At 39.6% G+C, this 27,307-nt stretch overlaps 1 protein-coding gene across 1 annotated transcript; it reads left to right on the top strand.

The window, feature by feature from the left end:
- The first annotated feature begins 31 nt into the window (after positions 1-31).
- LOC115784314 (homeobox protein Dlx3b-like) lies at positions 32-9,102 on the top strand. The gene is made up of 3 exons (XM_030735492.1): positions 32-523; positions 2,839-3,023; positions 5,095-9,102. Exons 1-3 carry the CDS (start codon positions 172-174, stop codon positions 5,536-5,538), a joined length of 981 nt encoding a protein of 326 aa, XP_030591352.1. The 5' UTR covers positions 32-171; the 3' UTR covers positions 5,539-9,102.
- Positions 9,103-27,307: the final 18,205 nt, after the last annotated feature.

Raw genomic sequence — 27,307 nt, 5'->3', positions numbered from 1 at the left:
AATTAGGAGCTCTAGTTGGGTTGGGCGCCGCCACCGTGGACAGCCTGGCTGCTGCGTCAAGGGAGTTTAGGAAAGCCAGCTTCAGACTGCGTGAGGATTTTCTAAACAGTCCTGCTTCAGACCTTGGAGCAGCCCCATCGGAAACAACAGCGACGATATAAAAGCCTGAAAATGAACGGGCAGCCCTCACCTGTGTTCGAGGAGAAGAAGCCCTCCCTCCCGGTGCCTGGCGGTTCCATCTCGGCTGCGAAGGATTCCCCCACCATGCCGGAGTCTTCCTCCACAGATATGGGCTTCTACAGCGGCCAGAGCGCGCTCCACGTCTCGCAGGATTTCTACTCGGCGCAGCAGCCGTACTCAGCTCAGCACATGAACCCGTACGCGTACCACCACTATAGCTTGAACGGGATGGGTCCCGGCGGTGCCTACCCTGTTGGGAAGGCAGAGTACCCATACCCCCATGCGGCGTACCGAGAGCACGGAGCATTCAACAGGGAGGTTCAGACAACTCTGCAGGACAGCGGTGAGTTACCCGTCGAGTAAAAAAAAAAAAAATGAGACAAACTATGAGTAATAATCGACTCAATTTAATAATAATAATAAAAAGCTCTCCTCTCATGTGATAAGCAGCGCCGTGTAAGCTCCTCTCCATCTTTGTCCAAAGCCACATTGACCACCTGAGGCTGATGTATGGCAAGAGCTCATGTCTAGCCACATAAACCCAATAATTGCGCATGAGTTTTACGCACGGGGAAAAAAAAAAGAAGTTATTTTTGTTTTCCACTTTTCCACTGCGTCCAGCTCCCCATTACATCACATTTTAAAGCATTCAGCTGATTCACAAATAACTTTCTATTGTCCATCGTGAGAAAATGATTAGTAGGGAGAAAAATCGCACACACAATGATCTTGGGCCTGGGGAGAGGCGCTCACTATGAGTGAGTGTCTCTGTAAATAAAATAATTCACAAATATATTATAAAAACTAGTTATTCTTCAGCTGTGAATGTATTTTTTCTACAAAGTAAGAATATATTAAAAAATCAGATCTGCAGTCAGCCACGTTAAAATGCAGCTGCTGGAGGACAAAAGGTGATGCAGTTTTTGTTGCTTTACAAAAGTGTAAAACTTTTGTAAAGTAACAAAAGCTTTAAAAACAATAAATGTTATATGAATGAAAAAAATTTGGCATATAATAAACAATTAAGATCATTGTTGATTTTCTAAGAGGCAGACTGAAGTGTTGTGTAAATATTCCCAGAGGAAACAATCAGCGGTGGGCTGAAGAGCAGCATGGAGACACTGAGAATGGAATCTCACTGTAAACCTCTCCTTTTTTATCATCACCTCTCTGAACTTGGCTCAGATTTTATTTTGATAGGCAAATGGAAAGCAGGCTGAAGGCCTTTGGATGGAAGCCACGCTCTGCTTCTAATCAGTGACCTTTCAACTTCACTAATATCAGGAAGGAACGACTCATTTCTTAACACTTAGCCGGTTCACTGTGGACCCAACGCACTGATTCTGGACGAGCATTGTAGCACACGAAGGTCAGCATTTTGAACAGCAGCCGTAAAGCTGTGTTTGAAAGGCTTTCTCTGTGGGCTCCTTTTAGAGCTTGGGAGGTGTGTCGGTGCAAACTACAGCGGAAAAAAAGCAAACTCGACAGACTGGTGTACTGTTTTTGGCATTCCAGTTGGGAGTTGACTCTTGGAAATGGCCCCGGGGGACTTTGGCCCACAGCCTTGCACATCAGGTGTCACGACTTGTCAGTCAGCCTTGGCCTTTGAATCATTCAACGAGCTTGGTTCCTTATCACGCAAGGCCCGTCACCACGCCCAGACAAATAAATAAACAAACAAAGGTGCAAATATGTAAACCCTGTTTCATGTAGACAGATAATTGCACAATTAATGAATAGTAATAAAACATAATACATATATTTAAAAAAACACCAGCTGAAGGCAGCCCCCCCAACCCAGAAATATAAACCTCTTTTTTTTTTTTTTTTAGCTATTTAATGATTTTTAAAATATGAACTCATTCTTTAAATACATTTTAATCCCCTTTTATAAATTCTTTAAATTCTCTTTCAAACGTACTGACAGGACTCCTCTGCCTTTAAACAACAACACTGTGTGAGTTTAATGTAGAAGTTTAGCATAAAATAACTCCTCTGGAACATACTATATAATACACGCTTCACTTTACAAATAGGTGACTTTCAGATGAAGGCATTTATGCAGCACTTCTTAGTCTTAAAAAGCAGCCTTTAAAGCCACATATCACACACACTGATGGATGCAATGGGTCAGTTTGGGGTTCATTATCTCGCCCAACATGCAGACGATTACTAAATAACTCACTTTCGGTCCTGGGCCACAGCCGCCCAGCGTGTTCTTCAAATATAAACAAATATTTTTTAGTTGGATTGGTTGTGTATTTAAAGAAAAACCAAAAAAAGAGGTTACAAGAATAACAACGGGACAAATGAGGAGCGATGTATACAGTCGGGCCTCTAGGCTACATGAAAAGCACCTATAAATCTCTGTCTCCCTCCCCAGCTGTGGGAGACACTCAGACCAAAATTATAAGCTCAGAGAGCTGGCGGAATTTCTTTGAAATTTCGGGGTTTGCAGTGGCTGTGGCTATTTTTGTGCTACAACTTCTCCGCACCGAGTGGCCTGCACCGACCTAATTCATGTTTACTTCATCGTATGAGGAAAGGAAGTGTGAAAAGTCAGGCACAGGTTGTGTTACGCTGTACGATCGAAGACGGTGTCAGTGAAATGCTACAGAAATTTTTACTTTTTTTTCTTTTTCTGTTTACCTCCTGCAGTGAAAGAAGAACCAGACGTGGAAGTTCGGCTGGTCAACGGGAAGCCAAAGAAGGTACGCAAGCCCCGGACCATCTACTCCAGCTACCAGCTGGCAGTCCTGCAGAGGAGATTCCAGTCAGCCCAGTATCTGGCCCTGCCGGAGCGGGCTGAGCTGGCCGCACAGCTGGGCCTCACGCAGACGCAGGTGAGACTTCACGGATGAGAACTACTGCAGTTCAGGTGTGACTTGCAGACTTTAAAATCATCTGAAGTGCCGACTGAAGTCGAAGCACTGATGGGATGTGAAGTGTCTTGTGAAGTGGAGGCACTGGAAGTAGTTCATATTCAAATTTTGCTTCCTGAGGTTAGTTTGCATGTGAGCTGTTAACTAAAATGAAAAGGCCTGAAAGCAGTGGATTGTCAGCAGAGGTGTGAGAGATGAAAGCAGTTGAAAGGTCATCTGAACTGTAAATGATAAAAGCAGTGGGCTTTTTCAGGAGGTTAGATAGTTTCCAACGAGTGCACTTAAAATAGTTAAAGAGTCAGCAGAACTGAAAAGACTCACAGCAGGTAACATGGAGATGGTGAAGCACCACAGAGAGCTTCAATGGTTCGAAAAACTGAAGACAAAGATGCTACAGTATATTGTATTAACATGAAACTGATCTGGGATTCCAACAGAAAAAAAAAGTTATGAAAAATCTGAGTTCATGTGACAGCATACTAAACTAATCGGGTGAAAACAGAGCAGAACAAAACAGCAGAATACAAATAAATGTATGTTATGTTTGACCGTGATTGTAGGCAGCGCTGCGAGTTGTTGCCGTGTGTCAGTGTTTTTGCAGTCGTAATCTCCGAGTCCTAATGATTTACTACCGCATGATTTATCTTTGCTTGAGTGATAAAAGACAAAACCTGAGGTGCGTGTTATTTTATCACAGCTGTTGTAAATCATTGCTCTGCGTTATGCTTGGGTAACATTCACAAGCTTTAAATAAACACAGACATGAGCACAATCCCCTTCAGCTGGAAACGTATGAAATATGATTTGAAGCTCTTTACTTACAAATAACAGCATTATCTTTAATACTCTGTATTAAATGTTCCTCATTTTTTTTTGCCTTACTTATTATTAAAAAAACTGGATCAGGTTGTTTGGTAACAGCTGTTGAATAGATGCATTTGAAAAATGGCTCAGATTAAGGCACTGAATCCAGCTACTAAAGCCAGGGGTTTGCACAAATGTCTGTAAAGCTGCATCTCTTTAAAACACTGATCATATTTGGCTCTTAAGCAGCTAAATGCTACATTGTGTTTACTAGCTAGTTGCTAAGCTAGTCATTTAGTTAAGGCAGACTGGGATTATTTGAGCTTTTTACTGCCTGTTTTGCTTAAAAAGCTTGAACACTCACATTTACAGGGAGAAACCCTACTTATCCAAAAGACACTAAAAAGAAGGATGAAAATTGAGGTGACTGTTTGTTGTGATTTGGCGCTATATAAATAAATTGAAAATAAATTGAAAATCGCAAAGAAGGTGCTGCACTAAAATCCTCCTGGCGATTGCTTTGGTCCACTGTGGTTTGCATGGAAGACAAACTCACCACTAGTCCAGCAGCAATAATATGATGCAAACTAGAAACGGGGGACATTCAAAGTAAATGTTGAAGCACACCACTGTAGCAATGCATTTCAAAAGCCACAACTTTTGAAACAGCTATTAAGGCAAAGGTCAGTAGCTCTGCTTCTGCTGTATTTATGTTGATACTTTTTTTTAAAGGCCTTAAATAGTTGATTTTGCACGTGATCGCAAAAATGTACAGAAAATGAAAGATTCTAAAAACTAAAGGCACCTTTAAAACTATTCTAGCTGGTCCCTTACAGCCCTGTAGAGCCCCTCAGGTAGCTGATGAATGTAGTGGAACTTCTAAAGAATGATATTTTCAGCCATCAGTGAAAACCAAGCCAGAAGCTAAAATGAATTGACTCTAGACTTCAAGGTGGGCTTTGTTACATTTAAATAGAGCCAGGATAATTTCTAGAGTTTGTGCTAAACTAAGCTAAGCTAGCAGTGTGTTGGCTGCAGTAAAGACGTAACAAAGCGATATCAGTCTTAATCAAACTCTACGCAAGAAGGCAAATAAGGATATTTGTCAAAATGCCAAACTATTCTAAAACTATTGCAAACTATAAGGTTGCAATATATCTCTCACCTAAGTGGGCAAAAAACAAATTATGTTTAAAGTTGCTTCAACATTTTATGCTTTCCCTTCCAGGTCAAAATCTGGTTCCAGAACCGCCGCTCCAAGTTTAAGAAGCTCTACAAGAACGGAGAGTTTCCACTCGGGGATATTCCTCTGGAACACAGTCCGGATGCCAGTGATTCCATGGCCTGCAACTCTCCTCCATCCCCAGCTGTGTGGGAAAACAACAGCAGCAACAGTAACAACAACGGCAGCAACCACAGCAGCGGGAACGGCAACAACACAAACAGCAGCAGCAGTAGCATCAAAAATAATGCACTGCTAGATCCTACCAGCAGGGGGCAGGGTCCCTATCAGCCTCCAGTTGATTCTTCACCTGCCTACATGGGGGAGTACACACACCAGAACTGGTACCAGCAGCAGGGCGCGCATTTAGGTCTGCCACAGTCAGGCCAAGTGCACCACGCCCCGCCAACTGCACCGTCGGCCACACAGAGTATGGGAGCCGTCTACTGATGCGGAAAAACAGACTCTCGACAATATTTCGCCTGCAGTCCTGGGCTTCACCAGGGGGATTTTTTTTTTTTTTTTGGATGATTCTGAGCTGTGCTGTGAGCAGAAACACCTGACAGTGATCACCAAATACAAGTCATAACTGTAAAAACCTGAAACACGTGTCGTCACACAGGCTACGGATTGAAAACCAGTGTCGGCCTCATTTACCATCTTCTCCACCGCTCACAAGTTGAACTCATAATATTGTGGAGGTCGGGGTGATTGAAGAGGGTTTTTTAGTGCAAAGACTGAGATTTATATTTGATATCACTGATAACAGTTAATATTTTGTTTATAAATATTGAACATATTTATGCTAAAAATATAGAAATATTCAGTATTTCCCTGACACTTTTTTTTGTTTTTAGTAAGGAGCCTCTGACAGAGTTATTTCACTAAAACTGGTAATACTACTGAAAGCCTCCCAGCAAAAAGCCTACCACACTAGCACAGGGCTTTTTAACACATGCCGGGCTTGGAATTTACAGAAAACAAGTGTGTGAAAGGCTGATGGCCATCACACACATAACACATCAGCCCAACAGAGGAGAAACATGAACAGCATATACAAAACAGAATTTCACATTTACTGGAATGAAACTTATTTTCCACTACAGAAGAATAAAGTGGATTTAGCAACGCAAGCAGACAGGTGGTTTTGGTCTGTGTGGAAGGGAAGAGCAAAGAGCGTGCTCTCGGTTTAGAGGTCTGGGTGGGACTAAAAATAGAATTTTCTTACCTTCAGATGCAACTACGCTTCTTGTTCCGGTATTTGTGTTTCCGGGGTTAGGTAGGTTAACCAGCTGCTGTTTGTAGCTATAAACATTGTATTAATCTCATCTCTGGAGCTAGTGGCTAAAAGCCAGAATAGCTGCTTGTATCATAGAGCCACTGTAGGACAGAGGGATATATCATTTTTTACAAAATTGACTAAAAACAAAGCTGAACTAGCTGAAATATGGTAAAAAATAAGGAAAAAATATTTTTAAAAGCACTTACAGCTGCTCTAATCATTGAACTTATCTTTTTTTGCAGTGTAGCGTAAAAAGTGTCTCTCATATTCAGTCCCACCCCATAATCCCAAATTAAGCCACCTCCCAAATTAGGTCTATACAGGTTTCATGCATGATATGATGCAGACATTACCATATTGGATGTGAAATATATGTATTCCCCATCTTTTCTGGCAAGTGGGTCCTGGAGGTTGCTGGCAGTCAACAGGTGAAACTGGTTACAAAGAAGGTGCTGCACCAAAAGCCTCCTCCATGTGATTGCTGTGGCCAGCAGCAGACTGTCGCAGCTGCCTGTAGTTTGCATGGCAGACGTAGACTTGTTTGCAAACCATAGACAGGATAAAAGATGGATGTAGCTACCGTGAGGTTTGTTTCTGAACTCCTGTTTTGAAGCTGTTGCCATCTTGGCTGCAAGAAACTGGATGTGACAAGAAGTATGATTGAAATGTGATAGATTTTTTTTTTTTTTGCAAATAGATTTTTTTTTATTGAGTATGAGCCAAAATGAGTGAATAAGACACTGAATGGAGCAGGAAAGTGTTTTCAGAGGCCACATTAGAAAACCTTTTTTTCTACAGACTTCTATAGGACTGGAAGCCTCTTTGGAACAACAGCTAATGCCATCTGCTGGCCTTCGGATAGAATGCACGTTTAAGGTATTTCCAGATTGGCATCATTTATTTGATCCAGAACCTATGTTAATCTTTTTTACTATCTCTGCGGCACACATTGGCCACAAACAGAGAACATTTGCCTTCAAACTAAAAGTTGTAGTTCATTGCTGCAGCCGTCACATTTCAAAGGGCACAACTTCTACTTTGAAGGCAAATGATTTGTGGTTTGTGTCGCCCCTTTTCAAGTTTTTCTACCGCTTGACTAGCGAGTGTTTGTAGACAAATCAGCCAAACAAACTACGGGTGACCGTGGTAATTTGCTAGCAACCAGCGCAAGTACATGGACGTTTTTGGTGCAGCACCTTCTTTGTGACCAGTTTCACCTCATGAGTGCCAGCAACCATTTGCCAACTGGTCGGGGATGGTTGCCGTGGGCTCACTGACTAGTCTTTAGGCCCATGTGACTGGGGCCTCAAGTGTAATTTAGACGTCTGTGTTGAATCTATACGCATACGCATTTATACCTGTGCGTGGTGTGCCTACGTCGCTCAATTCCACTGCCATAACCCTAGCTGGCGGTGGAGTTTCAGTCTTCGAGCTAATCCATTCTCTTACCGTCAGTTCAAAAAATGGCAGCAGAAGAAGAAATAGTGGGAAATGCAGAGGAGGAATCAATGAGTCCATCACCATCATTGCAGTATTGATGTGAAGTGTAGGGAGGTGTGTGTCAGGTTACAGCATGAGATAGTGTTTCAGAAGGTTTGCGGTTATGGCATAACTTTGGTGTTTAACACGGTATAATAATTTCACTGTCACACATCCAAAACCGCAGACAAGTTGGTGGATTCAAACCCAGAACCTTCTTGCTGTGTTCTTGCTGTGTACCAGTGCTAACCAAGTTAAAAAAAAAAATTAATTGAATTTGCAATTAAATGTTTAAAAAAAAAATCTAAAATTTCTGTGTAGATATCGTGAATATTTCCACTCAGGAACTAATTTATTTTCCAGTTATTCCAAAACTCCAAACTAACAGGAGTGAATTTTGGACTTGCAGGTGTTCTTGTTACCTTAACATCGAGCCAAAGACTTAAAACGCTCTAAAAGTTTGAGGTATTTCCACAGTGGCTTCACTTTGCTGTGTCCATCTTTAAGGAATAGTCTGCAAATAGAATTAAACTAAGTTAAGCTACTCTAAGCTAACCAACTGCTAACTGTAGCTACACAGTAAACATACATACATGAGTGGACTATGACTCTTCCACTGGTATCCTGCACTCCCAGCCACAGGATATGGGTTGCATATCCTGATGCCGACACATTATTCTGCTAATCTTTTTTGAGAATGAAGGCCTCCTACAGGGATTTGATGTGCAACTACAAAAAGCTGAATGGCAGCTGAGGATGAGCCAAGCTCTGAAAAGGCTAATGCTTAAAATGCATCCTACAGCTGCCATAATGCACCACATTATGGTGCAAATTCCCACAGCTTTCAAACATCACGCCCAGTCTCTCCTTACGCCAAGATAACCCTGATGATATCACTTCAGTTATTTTCTCACACTTAAAACCTTTTCAGGCCCAAAGAGGACATCGCACGAGTCTTTCCGCTTGCTCAGTAGTGCTCTTTTGTCAGTTTGTAAATAAAAACAAAAAAACAAGCAATCAATCAATCAAACACCTTTTAGTTCCTAGCAAGTTGGTGCTAAAACATTTTAAAACCAAGTTGTATATAATCTTTCAACAAGTGTGCTGTACTCAGGTTTCTTATTTATAGTGTCCAGTGTAGATATGAAGTAGCACAGCAATTTGTGCCTTTGGAGCTTTTTTTGTTTGTTTTCTGTCAAGGTAAAAAAAAACAACACCAAAATGAATAAAGTGTACTATTTTGTGTATTTCAATCTGCTGCTAGCGTATTCATTTCTGCCTGTGTTTACGTGTGAATACACCAAACACACAAAGGCGTTGTGCTGACAGTGCGCTTTCGGAGCGCCTCTCAGTGAGTGAGTCAGACAGCAGATACAGGTTGCACCCATCTATATATTTTACAAACACAAGCGGGCAGGGTGCGTGTAAAGCAGGCTGTGGGAGGTGACAGTGCAGCAGACACTCTGGAGTCTCTGGATGCTAATAACACACTGCTGACACTGAGAGAGACGGCTGTACGCTGCTTTCATGTGGCACACACTTGAAAAGGGGAGGAGATGTGTGTGTGTGTGTGTGTGTGTGTGTGTGTGTGTGTGTGTGTGTGTGTGTGTGTGTGTGTGTGTGTGTGTGTGACAAACAAGCTACACTTAACCAACCAAACCCATGGGTTAGCCAACAAAAAGAGGGTGTGGCAAGGAAGGAGAACATAAACTTGCATGCTTTCTAACAATGTCACTAGCAAGAGTGAGAACATGACATTGTGTTCTTGTACAAAATGCTTTGACATTTAAAGGAATGGCTCAGCATTCCTGAGTTAGCTGAGAACGCTCGCATGAGTGTACGATAAATCAGTGTTGTGCGGCGATGTACAGAAAGGTAAGCAGAGACCCCGCCCCCTGAATAAAAGAAGTCTTCCTCCATTGTTTGACAACAAATTGGATCAGCTAAAACATGTTTCCCGGACCGTATTCCAGGAAGCAGGTTTAGCTAATATCTCTGAGCTTGAACCTGAGATGAGGGAAATCCCAGCTTTTCTGTTCCAGAAAGGAAGTTAACTTCAACTCTGAGTCAGTTACCGTGGTAACAGACTCTGGGAACAAACTCTGAGTTTCTCCTGACTCCGCCCCTCCCGCTGCACCTGAATCAGCTGACTGACATTCTGATTCATTTCCATATTCATAAAGTCACTGTCAGAGCTCATTTGCAGAAGTTTACGTTTTTACAAGCAGTCCTGCACTCGTCAAAATACAAGGACGGAGACAGCGACCATCTCATAGACTTATTATCAGCTCAGAATAAAATGTATATCGTCTATATCTTTCTAGCCCTGTGACTCTGTGAGTAATGCTGTCAGACTGTAGCATCGCTGTATAAATCAAACTTATCTGTATGAAGCTTTAGACACATAACACACTGATCCACGATCAATCACTTGACATATAATAAGCGGTCACACTGATGGAAAAATGTCTGTCACGGCTGCAGCTTGGAGATGATGTGAATATTTGAGTGAGGATGAGGCTGAAATGACTTTAAGATGCAAAAATGGAACTGAATGTATTTTAAAGTGACTTTGTTTTAAATGCAGCCTGCAGAGTCTGTTCTGATTACATTTCATCTTGAAATGCGTTCACAGGTTGAGATCTAGTTATTGAATTATTTCAAGCAACATTTTGAAAGGTACAGAGTGAAAATGACCTAAATCAGTCTCAGAGGTTCGATCCAAAACTAGATCCGCCCAACGTATTCTAGGCTCCGTAATAGATTAGCAAACTGTGTCCGAGTCCACTTGCACAGCAGGGTCCTTATCCAAAATAGATAAGGACCATGGATTCAGATCGATTCAGGCCTTGATCCAGTTCGGCTCTCGTCCCAGCTCATCTCATCTGGATCTGTTTTGGATCCATTCACAGTGGCTTATTTTGTCCCAACCAGAGGTGGCAAAAGTACCGACATTCTGTACTTAAGTAGAAGTACAAGTACTTGTGTTAAAAAATACTTTGGTGTAAGTCGAAGTACTGGTTCAACTTCTTTACTTAAGTAAAAGTAAAAAAGTACAGGCTCTGAAATGTACTCAAAGTAAGAAAGTAAAAGTAGCTCTTTGGAGGATGCTTCAACCAACTGTTTTTGTGTAAAACAAACCGAACCTCATTATATATTATTGTAATAATTTAAAATAACACATGAGAATAGAAATGTTATTCCAATCTAAATTTTAATTCTAATGAATGCACTCAGCTTGAATCTGTTATGTAGGACACAAACTGTGAAAGGGAATTTAAACACAGCTCTATTCTCTGTGTCCTCCATAGTAGAGGGTGACTGTGCCTCCACCTAAACACAAACATGAGGATACTCAGGGGTTACAGTGGGATTCAGAAGGTGGAGGAACCCTAAGATCAGCTGTAGTGGCTCTGCATGGGGAGAAGAATCACAACTTTCTATTGTAGCTGCAGTAAATGATGTTTGTATGCAGGCTGTGATCAGCTGACCTGCTGCTGCTGCTCTGAGGTTTACTGCTCTGTGTGGATGAACTGAACTCACAAAGATGTAACCCAGTATTTCACAGCTCTCTGAGCTGGTTTCCATCCCCTACACTGACAGCATACAGGCTGTAGAAATGTTGGATTCAGTGAATGAATCTCAGCATCAGCAGCTTGATTCAAACTCATCTCTGCTGCACTGATGTAACCTGTAACTCTGACCATGAACACAGCCTCTGTGCACCAACACAGAGCTTTACTGTAAATACAGTACAACAAGCTAACCTGTTTATTACGCAATGAGCTGCAGTATTTTCATACAATCTTTGAATTACACAAAGTCAGCATACCTCAGTTTATTTTCCAGTCCTTACCTTTAAATCTAACCTCTCTTCTTCCTCTCCTGTCCTCTTTCTTACATCTGAGTGAACTTCTCTCTCTTTGCGCTCCCTGGAAATACAGCAACTCTTCTTTTAGCTAGCAGACACACTGTGACAAACTGCACACACTTTGTGTGTTTGTTGACATTTGTTGAGCATTTAGAAACGTTGTATTTACCTGCCACACGTTACTCCCTCTATGCTCCCTCTAAGCTGTTTATGTCCACAACTGTCCGGCCCACTGTAACCCCTGATTATAGCGCTATAAATGATACATAATTATATGGGTTTGCGTATTTAATCCCTTTGTACGCGATAAGCCCCGGTGATGGAGGATACGCCAGTACCATTGTCTCTTATATGTTATTATTTTTCAGATCGTTTGATGTTTGACGGCGCACTGACTGGAAACGCAAAGTTCTCCCTGACGCGTTAAAAAGTAACGAGTCTGTTTCGAAAATGTAAGAAGTAGAAAGTGCAGATACTTGTGTAAAAATGTAGGGAGTAAAAGTAAAAAGTAGTCAGAAAAATAAATACTCAAGTAAAGTACAGATACCTGAAAAATCTACTTAAGTACAGTAACGAAGTATAGAGCAGCATTTATAACATGCATGCACAAACAACCAGAATAAGCTGCTCACCTCTCAGCTTGACAAGCTCAAGCCTTTGTTAATGGGACATGGACACACCCATCAAAACAAGAGATGCCACAGATTTCAGTGGAATTGGAGTCCGAGTTAAGTCTGCTTTCAGAGACAGAAACCAGCTATGGCCACAAGATGGCAGTAAGTTAAAGGATGGATGTGAACAAACCAGAAGTTTTATGATAAAAATGCTATTTGACATGCAAGGAGTGAAATTGATGTCACCTTGTTAGGTTTAAATTGATATCCATTTGAAGATTTCACTGGACAAGCACTGCTCGCCATGCTTGTCCAGATAAAATGCCACTGCCACTAAATATGAAGCAAGCTGTCAATCAGCTTTGCAGAAAAAGTTATTCCTTAGTTTCTCAGTCAAGTCTACCTCTCACATTAAAATACCAAGATGGCAAAAATGCTCAGATCAAGAGTTCTTAAGGGGCCATAACCAGTGTATGTAATCACGGTAGATATAGCCCACTTTTGTATACAGTCTGTGCTTTAGAGCTGCTCATAGCTGGCTATTCTTATTTTGAATAGAAACAACTGTTTTCCTAAGCTAAGCTAACTGGCTGCTATATGAAATATTATGCTTACTTTTGAGTAGTAAAACCAGTATTCAACAACTGCATGTTTTATTAATGAAATATATACATTGTATGAAAAAAGAATAGGTTTTTAGCCTAGCTTTGCACGCCGAGGAAACATAAGGAAACAGCTAGCATGGCTAGCAATCCTGGTCCAAAGGTATTAACAATCAAAAATCAGTTATTTTTGGGCAGGTGCCCGTTAGTGACAGTGCTAGTTGTTTTTATTATTATTATTATTATTATTATTGTTATTATTACTATTATTATTTGGTGTTGGGTTAGAAGGTTCCAGAACAATGTTACAAACATAGTCTATTACCTGAGTAAGGGAAGTTTATGTTCAGGTGCCAGATTACTTTTATTATACTACAGTTATAACAATAAACTAGCAGCTGGTTCGTAACCTGGCTAAACTATGTTACAAACTTATCAACAGATGAAAATAATTGATTGAATATATTAAATAGCATGATTAAATCAATATATAATATATATCATAAAACATGCTTAATAACAAAATCTCCTTGTATAAGCCACTGAAACCAGCATCTTAATGTTCACAACCTTACAGGGAATTGTAAGTTCAAGTTGCTAAGGTTAGCTAGCTCAGCATGCCCACACCAGCCATTATATCTATAGTCTTTTGAACATTTTAGTTGAATTGTCCAAATTAATATTCCAGGTAAACAAAACCAAACTGTGTATGAAAAAGAACAAGTTCTCCCATTCCTACATTACTCTCAATCAACCCCAGCATGCGGCCCCGAGTCCTTTTGCTGATGACAGATTAAAAGTTAACATACATAGCCTTTCTGATTATTGGGTCGGTGTCAGCATGAATAAACAGAATACTATTTTTGTGACCAAAAGGTACTCTTAGTGGCAGCATCCAAGTGTCTCTGCCTTTTCATTCGCTGCCTTTTAACTTCACAAGACTTCGGTGGCAAACATAAGACTGTTTTCCAGACAAAAGTTTGGAAATACCTAATCATTCAAGGTTCTTACTTCAACCCCTGAAGCCTTATTTCCATGTTGTTTTTACAGTGTAGAACAGTCTTGAAGACATCAATGCTGTGGAACAAAACGAGAACAATTATGTAAACTAAAAACTAAAAAACACATTTCTTGTTTTATATTCCTCAAGGCAGCCACTGTCATAGGTGATGATACCAGCCCTAGCCCCAAACCCTAAACCTGTGTGCCAGTCATTATTTTATTTGTTCCTTGAGTGCCAGCATATGGAGGTTCTGCCCGGAGGCCAGGGCTGTGTAAGCCAAATGGCGCTTTAAATCTGCTGCCCAGTAAGTGTGATGTTGCTTCCATTCCCTTAATCCACATCTGTTCTCAGTACTTTAAAAGTCTTCCAGGGCAAATCAAAATTGTGTTTTGGTAGTTGACTTGTTAGGAACACCCTTCATTGGAGCGTCGGATTATGTGCCACTGCAAATTACACATTATCTTAAAAAAATTACACATTAATCTGCATTTGGACAAACTGTGCTGTCAGTAAAGTAAAAATATCAGACCTGCTGACCATATTCAGCTGATGACCATTTACAATTAAGGAATACTCTTAATATCCCACTTTTAGGGAAAATAAGAAACCAGATTTGTGATAATTTTTTTAACTTGGCACGATGAGATATTTGTATTCTTTCTTTTATATTTTTCCCCTTCTTCATCTTTTGGCTGCTCCCTGTAAAGGTTCACCACAGCAGCTCATCTGCCCACATCTCATCTTCTCCCCAGCATCCTCTTCTGTCACACCAACCCTCTACGTATCCTCCTTAATTACAACATTGAACCCTTCACTATGGTCTTCCTCTTTTCCTCCTGCCTGGATATATTGGACATCCCTTTTTTTTTTTTGGAAAAAATGTGAACTTATTCTAGTGTGTGTCAGTTAGAATGATTACTTTCTTTGCTGTCTGATTTTTAAGACTTGGAAGAACAATTTAATGAAACCAAAAATAACCTATTCTGATTTCCTAGGGTTACAGTTAGGTTTGGGGTTGTCATTGATGATTGTCCGGTTTGTTCCAAACAGCATTTGATGCTGATTCTTTTTAGTCCCGAAACACAAAATATAAAAACGCTCAAATCCAAGGAAAGTCATTAGTCCGTAATGCAAACCTTCGGAAAACCAACAGGAAAAACACACACAGCTTAAAGGGAAGAAAGGTGAGAAATGAAACTGAATTCAATTTAGCATTCAACAAACAATTTATTCAAGTTAAGTCCAAAGCTTATCCTAACAACACCACTGCAGAACTGAAAATAAGCCAGAACATATCAACATTGATAACTAGCTAAAGCTAAAAATTCAGCCATTGAAAGGGCAGTAACAAGAGAGATTCTCCTACCTTGAGATAAAACTGTATTGTATTTTTTTTTTAACCAAACCCTTTCAGAACTGTGTGAAAAGATTAAACAATGTCTTCATCACAAGCACAGAGTGTAGTCAGCCTCATACAGGCCATGACTCACTAATGTTAGCAGTTTCTCAGTGGTCAAAAGCTGCTAAGGCTTTCCAAAGGTGGCAGTGAACAAAGAGCAGAAAGGTTCTGCCCTTCTGTACTTGCTGTTTGTTCTCTCCTTTGCATTTAGACAGATTTTATTACAGCTTTATGTGTCATTAGTTTTTACTCTACACCAAATGGCACATAAAATTTAAAGATCAAATGAGGAAAAAGGTGAGTTAGAACCATTAAAGATGCCTATGCTCAGATATCTACATTAGCACGACACGTTCACCTGAATCCATAAGTGGGCAGGGTGTGGACCCTAAACCACAGATCCAGTAAAACACCTTCCATGTTTGTTGAGGCTCTTGCCTTCCTGTGCTGAGCCCTCAGCTTCCAGGTGTCAGGGAGGAATGCAGCCGAACACCACAGGGAGACAGACAGTAAGGGCAAACAGAGACTTGTAGCGACTTGTGACTGGTACTCCACAGCAAAAAAAAAAAAAAAAAAAGCCATTGTGGCCTTTTGGCTGACATGTTACAGTTTTAACAAATAATCTTCAGCTTGTATTCATGCAACCAAAGCCAAGGCAAACATGCCAAGTTATAATTCTTTTTTTTTTTTTTTGTCATGGCTGAATTCTGTGAGTTTTACCAGAGTGTTCACTCACCTGGAGAAAATGACCACCTTATCATATCAGTATGAAAAAGTCGTGCAGTGTGTGTGTGTGTGTGTGTGTGTGTGGAGGGTTAGCTAAGGTGATAGTTACACGCTTCTTTAACATTTGCAGGCAGGCTGAAGAGGGTGAGACGAGGTGATGACATCAGCCGAGCTGAGCGGCGGAAGGAATGTTTGTGACAGCTTCGTGAAAGATGGGAAGCTGATGTTGCTTTCCTTTCTCTGCCTCGAGGTACAATGAGAGCACTGCACTTGGACCAATATGTGGTTTTGAAAGCCAATACTAAAGTCAGCACCTGTAGGGCAGCTGCCCCCCCCTCCAAAAAAAAATAAAATAAATAAAAATACACAACAAACCAAATAATAACAGAGGGGCAATTTGGGAAGAATGCATTTGAACTCATCAGATACAGCTGGGGAGCATTCATTTAATTTAATTCAGTTTCTTCTATATAGCACAAGTTCACAACAACAGTCACCTCTAGGCACTTTCTATTATAAGGACACACCCTATAATGTTATAGAGAGAACCCCAACTATCAGACAATCCCCACTTGGTGGGTGGCTGTGGCTCAGGAAGTAGGGCAGGTCACCTACTAATTGGAAGGTTGGCAGTTCGATTCTGGGCTGCAAGTCAAAGTATCCTTGGGCAAGATACTGAACCCCAAGTTCCTCTCTGACGCAAGCGTTGGAGTATGAATGTGTGTGAATGGTAGACAATAAAAGCACTTAGCTTAGTTACACATATAACTAAGTTAAGTGTAAACATGTTGTATAAGCGCTTTGAGTGCTCAGATAGAGTAGAAAAGCACTATAAACTCTGCTGCTCAACCTCCACATGCATTTCCCTTACAAATGTGGCACGACTTAAGGGGAAATAAACAGGTTTTCCAGTTGTATAAGATTTATCATGGTTGTGTATAGTGAGAGAAGCAGGTGAATTTTGGACTCTATTTTGTGTAAGCTAGCTTTCACTGTTGTCTCACCATGTTGTAAGACAGTTATTCCACATGGTTTGCATTCATGTTGAAAGCTTTGCAGTACATAAAACATTATTTCATCACTGTGAAACGTCAGTTGATGTGTGAGCTAAAATACACAAGTTACAATGATCCATTTACCTCATGTTACAGTTCAGGCTAAACTAAACTAAAAGGCTAAAATATAATTAGCATCCATAAGAAGAGAAAAGAAGCATAACACAGTTTGAAAACTGTGGTCCTGAGACTGAGGGCATTCATGCAAAGAAATGCCGTGAATCGCACTTGTCTGTACTTGAAACTCAGTACAAACGAGTCAAGATGTCAAGAGCTGTGTGTTGATCTCTTCATTCATCTCCCCTCACTATTTCCCATCTATTTCCAATCTATTTCCCATTTATTTCCCATCTCTCCCAAAACCTCCAACCTGTATTATACCCTGCACTGTAAATGCATTGCCCTTACTTAACTGAATTAAACATTTGTACAGTAACTTAAGTTATGCTAGTTTTTGAAGAGGAGAATAGTTGTGCAGACTAAAGTTATGACACTAAGTGCAAAGACTCACGAGACTGCTGATGTTTACTTTCAGACTTTAATTTAATAGAATTTGTGATCATTATTTCAGTTATGTTGTGTTTAGATCTCGATCTTTCTCTCGTTTTTAGTGTTTACGTGCAAAGAACAGCTAGGAAGGTTTTGCTATTAACAGGTCACATGTTTAAGGTTGTTCATATCATTGTGTGACTTTGCAGTGTACGAGGCACAGCAAAGTGACAAAAATTAAAAAAAAATTTAAATCAGTCTCTTAACACATAGAAAAAATATTGGGCATTTTCTCATTTTATGATGAAACTGGTTGAACTGGGTTTGTTTAAAATGAAGCAGACATGGATTACTTTGAAATACTCTTAAGTTGCTGTGACTTATCCTCCTTAATCAAACTTGTATCTCTTAAGCTGAAGTTACTTTTTTTTTTTAAGTGAAAAGTCTGCATATTTTTAAAGGCAGTTTGTCAGATTTTAGTGTGTGTAACAGAAAATTTACCCTGTAGTTAAATATACTTATTTTAAAGGTTCATCACAACTGTTAGATTGTATTTCCAGGTTCTTACCTGTCAAAGACCAACATATTTGAGTAGTCTAACATATTCTGAAAGTAAATATATATATGATATGGTCATGACTTTGCTTAAATAACACTTCATGCTGTATTGATACTGGAATGCAGGAGATAATGTTAAACCCTGAATGGCGTGACTGATTGATATCAGTTGATATAAACATTGTGCATGAATCAGTCTAAGGCTTAAAAAAAGCATGATGCAGTACATAAACTTTGACATATGTGTACACACATGAAGCCACATTGCCCATACACACGGGCAAAAACAGCCAAAGTTCTGCAGAATCTCAGTTGCTCTTAAAAACTAAGCAAGCATGTGTTTTGGCGCTGCATGGGTCAAGTTTAACAAGCAAATATAAAGCGACCCCTGCTGCTTATGACCTGTTTTAATTCATGTGCTTTTTCTCATCTCTCTCTCTCTCTCTCTCTCAATATGTCTCATTCATGAATTCCTCTCTTTATTTGCTTTCTACTCTCTAAAGGGTCACATGCTGTCATCTGCCCAGTAGCAAGTTGTGAAGGCTTTAGTTTTATAGTTTTTACACTGCTGTCCTCACGCAAGCTTAAATTTTTGCCCCTCTATTTTCTATTCATCCTGCACATCTTGGTGTGCTTCATGCCTAACCCACAATGTAGCGTGGAAAACTGTGTCTTACTGTTTACAAAGATGGAGATTTGTAAGCCACCAACTGACTTAGCTGCTAGCTGCTTTATCACTCTAAAATGTGACTAACTTACTAACCTACTCATTCAGAAATCCCAATAATGCTGACTCAGCAAGTTGCTAGATATGTAATTTCTTTGTTAGGCTCTAGCATCTGTCACTAGCAAGTTATTTGACTTGCTGTAGGCCAATTATGATGCACTCGGTTATGATATTTTGTAGCCAGACAAATGGCTACAAAATGGCATTAGTCACATATCCAGTGGTAAATTGTGTCTCCAGTCTTGACTTCATAATTTCAATTCAGTTCAGTTTTATTTATATAGCACCAACTCACAACAAACAGTCACCTCAAGGTGCTTTATATTGTAAGGTAAAGACCCTACCATAGTTACAGAGAAAACCCAACAGTTAAAACGACCCCCTATGAGCAAACACTTGGCAAGAGTGGGAAGGAAAAACTCCCTTTTAACAGGAAGAAACCTCCAGCAGAATCAGGCTCAGGGAGGGGCAGTCATCTGCAAATAAGAACATGTTCTTAACCTGTCTGCCTGGTTAAATAAAGGTTTAAATCTGCTGCGACCGGCTGGGGCTGAGGGGAGAGAGACAAGGACAAAAGACAGGCTGTGGAAGAGAGCCAGAAATTAAAAGAAACTATTCTAGATTTAACAGGGAGCCAATGAAGAGAAGCCAATATGGGAGAAATCTGCTCTCTCTTTCTAGTCCCTGTCAGGACTCTAGCTGCAGCATTTTGGAGTTTCCAACATTTAAGCCTGTGAGAGGGCAGCCATATTGGGGGGTTTGATTTGTCCTTACAGTTCTGATTGGTGTGTGCTTTACAAGTATTTGCACTATAGATTTCTATGTTTAGCTTGCAATGAAGTTCACAGTGTAGATGAAAAATTAACTTGAGAATACTATATACTAATCTGACTATTAGATTTAATTACTAATTAACTTAAAGTGCCAGAATCCTGGACCACTTTAACCACTGCCTGACCCTAATGCTGCGCTTACAGAATATGAAATTTTTGTTCTTGTTTTAAATTGTCCTCTCAAGTCTCGTGTGCTTGGCTCTGTGTTAGGGTTTGGGTCTGGAGTTGGGATCTTCACAGATGATGAATCATGTAAATTTAAATGTATTTTATAAAAAAAACTTGGCAATATACTTCATAAGGATGATAGAAAAACAGTGTTAAGAGGCTCTGGACTAGCATCAGTTGAGATTGCAGATGGGTAGAACTCATGATAATGTTATTTATTTACTTATTGTGGGTTTTCTCTCTCTCTCTCTCTCTCTCTCTCTCTCTCTCTCTCTCTCACACACACACACACACACACACACACACACACTACCTTTTTTCCCTGACAAGTGTGTGAGATTAAAGGACTGTTACCCTCCTCAGCAATCTTTTCCTTATAAATGTGAGTCACACAACATTCTAGCTGAAACTGTATCAACAAAAGCTCCCAGTCATTTTACAGAAGGATTGAATGCTTGTGTTTACTTGTGCATTCAAAAGCAATGCGAACATGGTTTTTAAAACATGTTCCTCATAGTTTTGTTGATTAATAAAGGGAAAAGTCCTTTAGGGAATGTCAGAAATTCTCCTGTGCTTGGGGATCTGTGTTTCATCAACAGCAGCTGAGCCCTGGCAGGAGTATGAAAGGCAAATTCAGCACACTGGATCTGTAGCTACATGTTATGAGCAGAGAACAGTTGTTAGTGGCATTGAAGAGTCAGGAAAACAGCAGCATCTTACTGGACCCAGGTGATATTTGCAGGTATGTGGTAACAAGGACCATACTGCAGAGAATTGAAGCCAGGGGACACTTTAATCAAGAAAATTTAAAGAGTGATTTATGTAAATACAGCTAAATCTTAGAGTCTACCTTACAGTCATCATCATCTCCTCCTTGGTGTTTTCTTCACCAAAAACCAACACGTTGGTCCAAAAAGGTCTCTTTGCAGAAATGACACATCCCAGCAAACTCTAGTGACACAGCAACTGTGTGTCCCTAACAACAAATGTCAAGCTCCAGACTGAAAACAACAGTATGGTTATGAAGGCTTAGTTGTATAACATACAAGGAAAACATCTGTCTTTGTTTTAAGATGGCATAATTTTATTATTGCTCATGAAATGGTTATGATAAACACACACACACACACACACACACACACACACACACACACACACACACATAAACCCTACTTCACATATAAAGCCGTATTACCAGAAATCATTTTTTTAAATACAAGAAGCTCATTTAACCAGTGACGTGCGGTGAGGGTCGTGACTGGTGAGGCACTGACGTCATCACATCAGATTTACAAACATATAGCTTATTCACCATTTGATTGGCAACAGTTGTTTTGTTTAACATTAACATAGTCTGAAGCAAACCTTTTAGCTCCGGTGTTGGTCTTCCTTTAATTATTATCTTCTGCTTCGATTGAAAGTCCAGTTTAGAAAATTCTTTCAGTTGAGTTATGTAATCTTCCATGTTGAACATAAGGCCAAGCAACAGGAAAAACTAACTGGCCTTGCTAAACTGTTTATGGTAGCTTGCCGCCGAGGAGTCGTAGAGTCCCTGGGATCACCAGCGCCCCCTACCATGAGGCACGAGAACTGCGTGCCTCACCTAGTGTCTCTTCGCAGCAGTTTCATGATCGCTCAACACAAGAATGCATTACACACACATACAGTTGTTAATGAAAAAAACAAAACAAAAACTGTGCATTATATACACCAGCTAAAATATGGAAATTTAGTTCATATAGTAAAAGTGTTAGAACATTTTAATAGCCACATGCAAAGGGAAAGTAATCCGGTCTCACTGCATAGCATGCCAGCACAGTTAGTAGTCATTGGCAATGACTATACTGAGCCGCACCACGGATTGCGCAATCCGTGGTGCGGCTCGCCGGGCTGGTGCCTCACCGTTCGTCTCTTAGTATTTGACCGGCAAATGCGAAAATTCAGCGATTTTGAAAAAACTAATCTAAAAATGGTGTAGTTAAATGGAAAAGAACTTTAAAATACAAATCACTGAATGAATATAACCATTTAATTTATTTTTTAATTTTATATTTCCACAATGACAGGTGAGGCCGTGCCTCACCTGCCTCCCCTGACTGCACGTCACTGCATTTAACCTATATGTACCATCTACATATGAATCATATTCCTGTTTAACAATATGTTGCTTGGTAAGCTTATCCAGACTTTTGGACAGTCATTGTGTCATTTTGTGCTTTCAATGTAAGTCAGTGGTGTCGAACTTAGTTTAATGGCCAGTTAGTTCAGTAAGATAAAATGTAGCACCAGCAATGAGAAGAGTTCCCACTTTTTTTTTTCAATTATTTTTTGCTAGAATGTCAAGGAAAGATTATCTCAGGTACAGTGTGTGCAGACAGCTTCCACATAGCTTCTTTTTTCTTTTTAGATTGCTTGTTGGGGGTCTCTTTTGACCACATTTCACACACTAAAAAAATCTATAACTTGACAATATTTATCCTATAAATTTCACAGAATTTTCCTGTTATTTTTAAATATGTGAAATATCAACAAAATTACAAAAAAGAGACTGTTGTCTAATGTAAAATAACATGAACAACTTGTTGCTTTGAATAAACATTATTTTTAAAAACTATTTTACAGAAAATTAATGATTTTTTTTTCCACATTAAAAAAGGTTTATAGCTGGAAAATGATTTAACATGATTTCACTTTGCAATGTTTATTTAAAAGCTAAAACTGTTCAATTATAGGCTAATGCTGTCAACACATAAAATTTGATGCACTGAGTAAAAGTTATACAAAAAGGACAGAAGTAAGGTATACTATCTATAATTTTACATAGATTTGTTTGTTGAACAGCTGAACAGATATGTTGTATAATTATGGAAGTTTTCACTACAAAAACGGTGAAAAAAACAGTATCAATGATTTTTTTTAGTATATAACAGCAAAAATTAGTAAGCTGTGAAAAGGTTTTATTTTACAGAATAAGAAATTGTTCTTAATCTGTTTGCCTGGTTAAATAATGGTTTAAAAAAACATTGGAGAAAACAAAAAGATGTAATTTTGTGAGATGCCACAAAAGTTTTGCAAGATCCCGAGAAAGACTTTTTGTTTTTCTTGGTAACGGTTCTGGCCAATTGGGAATCAGAAGTGTCCAGAGAAGAGAGGACATCCTGCACCTGCACCGAGACAAGGACTTATAAAATGTATCAAGTTAAAGAACTGCATGGCCTTAAATCAAAAACTTTTCTGAGATCTCTCAAAACTTAATGGGGATCTCACAAAAGTAAATCTTTTTTGTTTTTTCTCCAGTGTCCCTTGCGGGGCTCCATAGGAAGGAAACAAACTTCACATGGAGAAGCCATTGTGGATTTTGGGACAGTTATAAGGGGACAGTGTTGAATTTTAAACCTTTTAGAAGAGAAGGTGGAGAATTTTCTTAAATGGCCAGGAATTGCCAGCATTTATAGTTTGAACCAGATGCGCGAGGAAAAATGAACCTCAAAAGACCAACTAGTGTTTATTTTTAAATAAGCAGTGTGGACGTGGGGACATTCTGAAATTGCTATTGTAAAAACAACAATAACGAATTTCAAGGGAGAAAAAAGGACCATTCACAATCTGTAAGGCCAGCATCCCAAACTCAAACTCAGGAGGATTAACTTACTGTTATACCACGCTGTCTTTACTCCAGCTTTGCACTAAATCTCTATGACCAGTCATATTGCATATAGTTAACAGAAGTGTCAGGTAACTATTTAACTGTTAAACCAACTCTTCCCCATCATGATGCTGACAGGAGAGCAGGGTTTGCCAGCAAAGCTTATGACTGAGATAACGTTAGTGGTTTGACCTTTTAAGCTTTTTTTGGACCCTGGTACGGTGCTTATCTTGAGATCTTATTCTGTAAAATAAAACCTTTTCACAGCTTACTAATTTTTGCTGTTATATACTAAAAAAAATCATTGATACTGTTTTTTTCACCGTTTTTGTAGTGAAAACTTCCATAATTATACAACATATCTGTTCAGCTGTTCAACAAGCAAATCTATGTAAAATTATAGATAGTATACCTTACTTCTGTCCTTTTTGTATAACTTTTACTCAGTGCATCAAATTTTATGTGTTGACAGCATTAAGGTGTCAACACATACGGTGCTCATCTTGAGCACCGTACCACATTACTTTTTTTTAACCTAACTACCCCATGATGTGTGTTTGTTTTCCTGTTTCTGGGGACTGATTTGTGCTTGCGGCGCCCATAGTGGCTGCAGCTGCAGACACCCATCTCCCCTATGTTAGTCTTGTCTGTCCTACTCTTGGATGGTTGTTCTGAACAAATTTCGTTGTATGTATATTGACAATAAAGTTCTATTCTAACAGCAGTGTTCAGTATACATGCTTCTTTGGCTTTAGACAGACATCTCTATCCAAGCATCTCCTGCAGTCACACGTTCGTCTTTCTCTCAGCAGATTCATCATGTGGTTTGTTGGTGTCAAAGGGTATTGTGAAAAGGTGAGTTTGCACCATATGTGTTTTAAGGCTGTTTAAAAATTAGACTTGTCATACCTTTGGTGTCTCTGTGAAAACCCTTGAAGGTTATCTATGCATCATGAAGGGCGTTACCAGTAGACATATTGTGTAGCAGGTTGCAAATCTTACTTTAAAAAATGTTGTGTTTATCATCACCAGCAACTTTCATCTGCTGTGTCACAATGTGAGACTTTGCAGGCACCATTATAGAGCCACATGAAAGGTCCAAAGTTAATGTAGTCCTGATTATAGAGTTTAAGTTGTTCCCTCAGTGTTCCCTCTGTGTGGTCCTTCAGTGTAATTCACTCTGTAAATTCTTGTCTCTGCATCTCCTTGTTTCCCTGTTTTATTTTGGTAGGCATTTGCAGTGTTCTTACTCAAAAAAAAAAAAAAATTACTTGCCAGAGAAAGTATTTTGTTAAAGTACTTGTTACAGTACTTTTGTGTTACTTTGTAAAATGACCTGAAATGCACTGTCACATAATTACCAGTTCACCTCTGGCTACAGTTCCACACACCAACACAAATCTCTATCCTAATGAGGACACACATACCAGCTTTCTTTTAGATTTTAATGTATGAACACAAACGTGACAACGTAGAGCTGAAACAGCCTGACGAGACTTTAAAGCAGTCGCCACAGTAATTGTACTTTAGAAACGTGAACAGGTAGAAATGAAAGCTACAGTACCGCAAGTCTGACTGCTCATCACTGCTTTTGTTACCCGTTGAAGATCAGGCTCTGGGTACTGGGCTGCGGTCAGCATGCACTCGGCCTCAACATCATTCTGGGTTCTTCACTAACATCTGTCTGTCTGTGCAAAGAGCTAAAGTTGTGTTAGCAGGATAATGCAGTTGTGTTTGTCCTGAAAGCAGTTTGCATTTCATCATCGCATCATCATTGTATTTTTGTGCGTGAAAGTAATGCCCATATCTACGCTCCTCAAAAACTGTAGGCCACGCCGCCATTTTCCTCCTCTCAGCATGTGAACTGAAACCAGCTGACTGTAGTGCACAGGAAAAGAAAAACATGTTCATTCGATGTTTCTTCAGTTATCTGCCTGGTGCGCAGGTAGCTGAAGAACCTCTAAATTAAGTAACAACATAGTTGTAACTGTAATTTGTGACAGTAACACATTACATTACTGAAAAATGTAATGTGCTTACGGTGTCATGTTACTTTGGAACATGTTAACACCGAACACTGATCCTTTGTCTCCTGTGTCTTGCATTTATTTTTGCTTCCTGTGTATCATTGTCTTGATTAGTTTCAGCTGTGTCCACTTTCCCTAATTCCCCTGTGTGTATTTATAGAGTATTTCCTTTGTTCTTTTTCAGATTGACTGTTAATCTCCCCTCATGTACTTCCTGTTCTCTGAAGAATTTTTTGATTTTGATGTTTATTTTTCCCTCTGTGAACTTTTGCTTTACTGTATCATGGACTTCTGCATACAGAAGATTGAAGGTTAGGTTTCAGTTTAGCCTGCTTTTTTCTGATTACTATATTTGTATACAAATATGCAAATGCAAAAAAATGTTACACAATAAAATGCACAATCAATACATAGATTACTAATTTTTATTATTAAAAATGTAATAATTTAGAGATACCACTTAACCTGACCTCTTTGGACACACTACTCTGGTGCATATATATACTGACTACCTATTGCTTTTTGTATTAAATTCAACAGATGCCACTTCAAGATAAAGGCCAGCAAAGGGTGAAAAGGGGAGAAGAACACTTTCAGCAGGCAGCTGGTGGTCAGCCTTTCCCCGATAACAAAAACTGTGGGAATCTGATCTCATCTGTGAAAAATAGCAGACAAGCCAGTTCTGGTATTCTCTGGCAAATGCCAATTATTTTGCATGGTGCTGTGCCGTGAGCACAAGTCCCACTAAATAACTGGTAGTGTTTGCTCTGTGCCTCCTTGCACAAAGAAACATATACTGGTCCTGCAGCTACAGCCGTGCCCTCCTCTCCTCGCATAACAGCCCATCTTCTGGTATCTACCACACTCTTGAGACTGTGTTTGGTGACATAGCAAAGCTTCTTGCAACTGCACCTATGGACGTGCCATTGTGGATAAGCTGGACTACCTGTGCAACCTGAATGGACTGCTCATATTGTCTCTTGTTACCAGTAATGACAAGTACCAAAATAGAAAAGCAAAACTAGAAAAATCAGTCAGAGTGGAGAGGAGAGAACACTGGTATTTGTTCACCTTCTCTGAGGGAGAGCTACTGTTTCATTGTGTTTCACAGTGAACCTGAGCTGTACCTGGTGTCAGCTGCACCTTGATTGAAACATAATGTTGCTGTCTGTAAGTGTCCAAACATCTTCAGGTGTCTGCAGCACCAGGGGGACCTGCCATGCTCAGTGTGTCTCTAAGTTTAGTAGTCTAGCAAGTAAACCAAGGGTAGTGTGACATGCAGCAAAGCGCCAAAGGTCAGACTCAAACCCAGGCCACTGACTTCCAGCCCTAAAGCTCATGCCGTGAGCTAATCCAGTGCCCTTTTTTTTTTTTACGGTTTTAAGCCAAATACATTAAACATTGTTGGGTCACATTATTAAGTAATTTCATTGTTTTTACACATGCAAATGCCTTTTTGTGAAACATAAAAAATCTGTAAAATACACAAGATTTCATGTACATTTAAAACCACAACAACTGTAATTTAATTTAACCTCACATAAAAATACAGAAAATTTCTGTACATTAATTATGGAGCATTTCTGTATTTTTCTGGTGTTCCGGCTGCCAAAAAATTTGTTTTTTTTGTATTTTTTTAAACAGTGTGAGGAGAAACATCAGTAGCTTCGAAACCTATAACTGAGCAGTTTTCTAGTTTTTAATTGAAAAGTTCAAGCCTGAAGGCAACTCGTCAGGTGA

The sequence above is a fragment of the Archocentrus centrarchus genome, chromosome 8 (genome assembly GCF_007364275.1).
Source record: "Archocentrus centrarchus isolate MPI-CPG fArcCen1 chromosome 8, fArcCen1, whole genome shotgun sequence".
Taxonomy (NCBI): domain Eukaryota; kingdom Metazoa; phylum Chordata; class Actinopteri; order Cichliformes; family Cichlidae; genus Archocentrus; species Archocentrus centrarchus.
This window is presented reverse-complemented; position numbering and strand designations above follow the sequence as displayed.

Excerpts from the sequence above, each read along its gene's own strand:
- LOC115784314 (XM_030735492.1), top strand. The coding sequence starts at position 172 with ATGAACGGGCAGCCCTCACCTGTGTTCGAGGAGAAGAAGCCCTCCCTC. Across the intron at positions 524-2,838 it reads GACAACTCTGCAGGACAGCG|TGAAAGAAGAACCAGACGTG; the intron begins GTGAGTTACCCG and ends TACCTCCTGCAG. Across the intron at positions 3,024-5,094 it reads TGGGCCTCACGCAGACGCAG|GTCAAAATCTGGTTCCAGAA; the intron begins GTGAGACTTCAC and ends TTTCCCTTCCAG.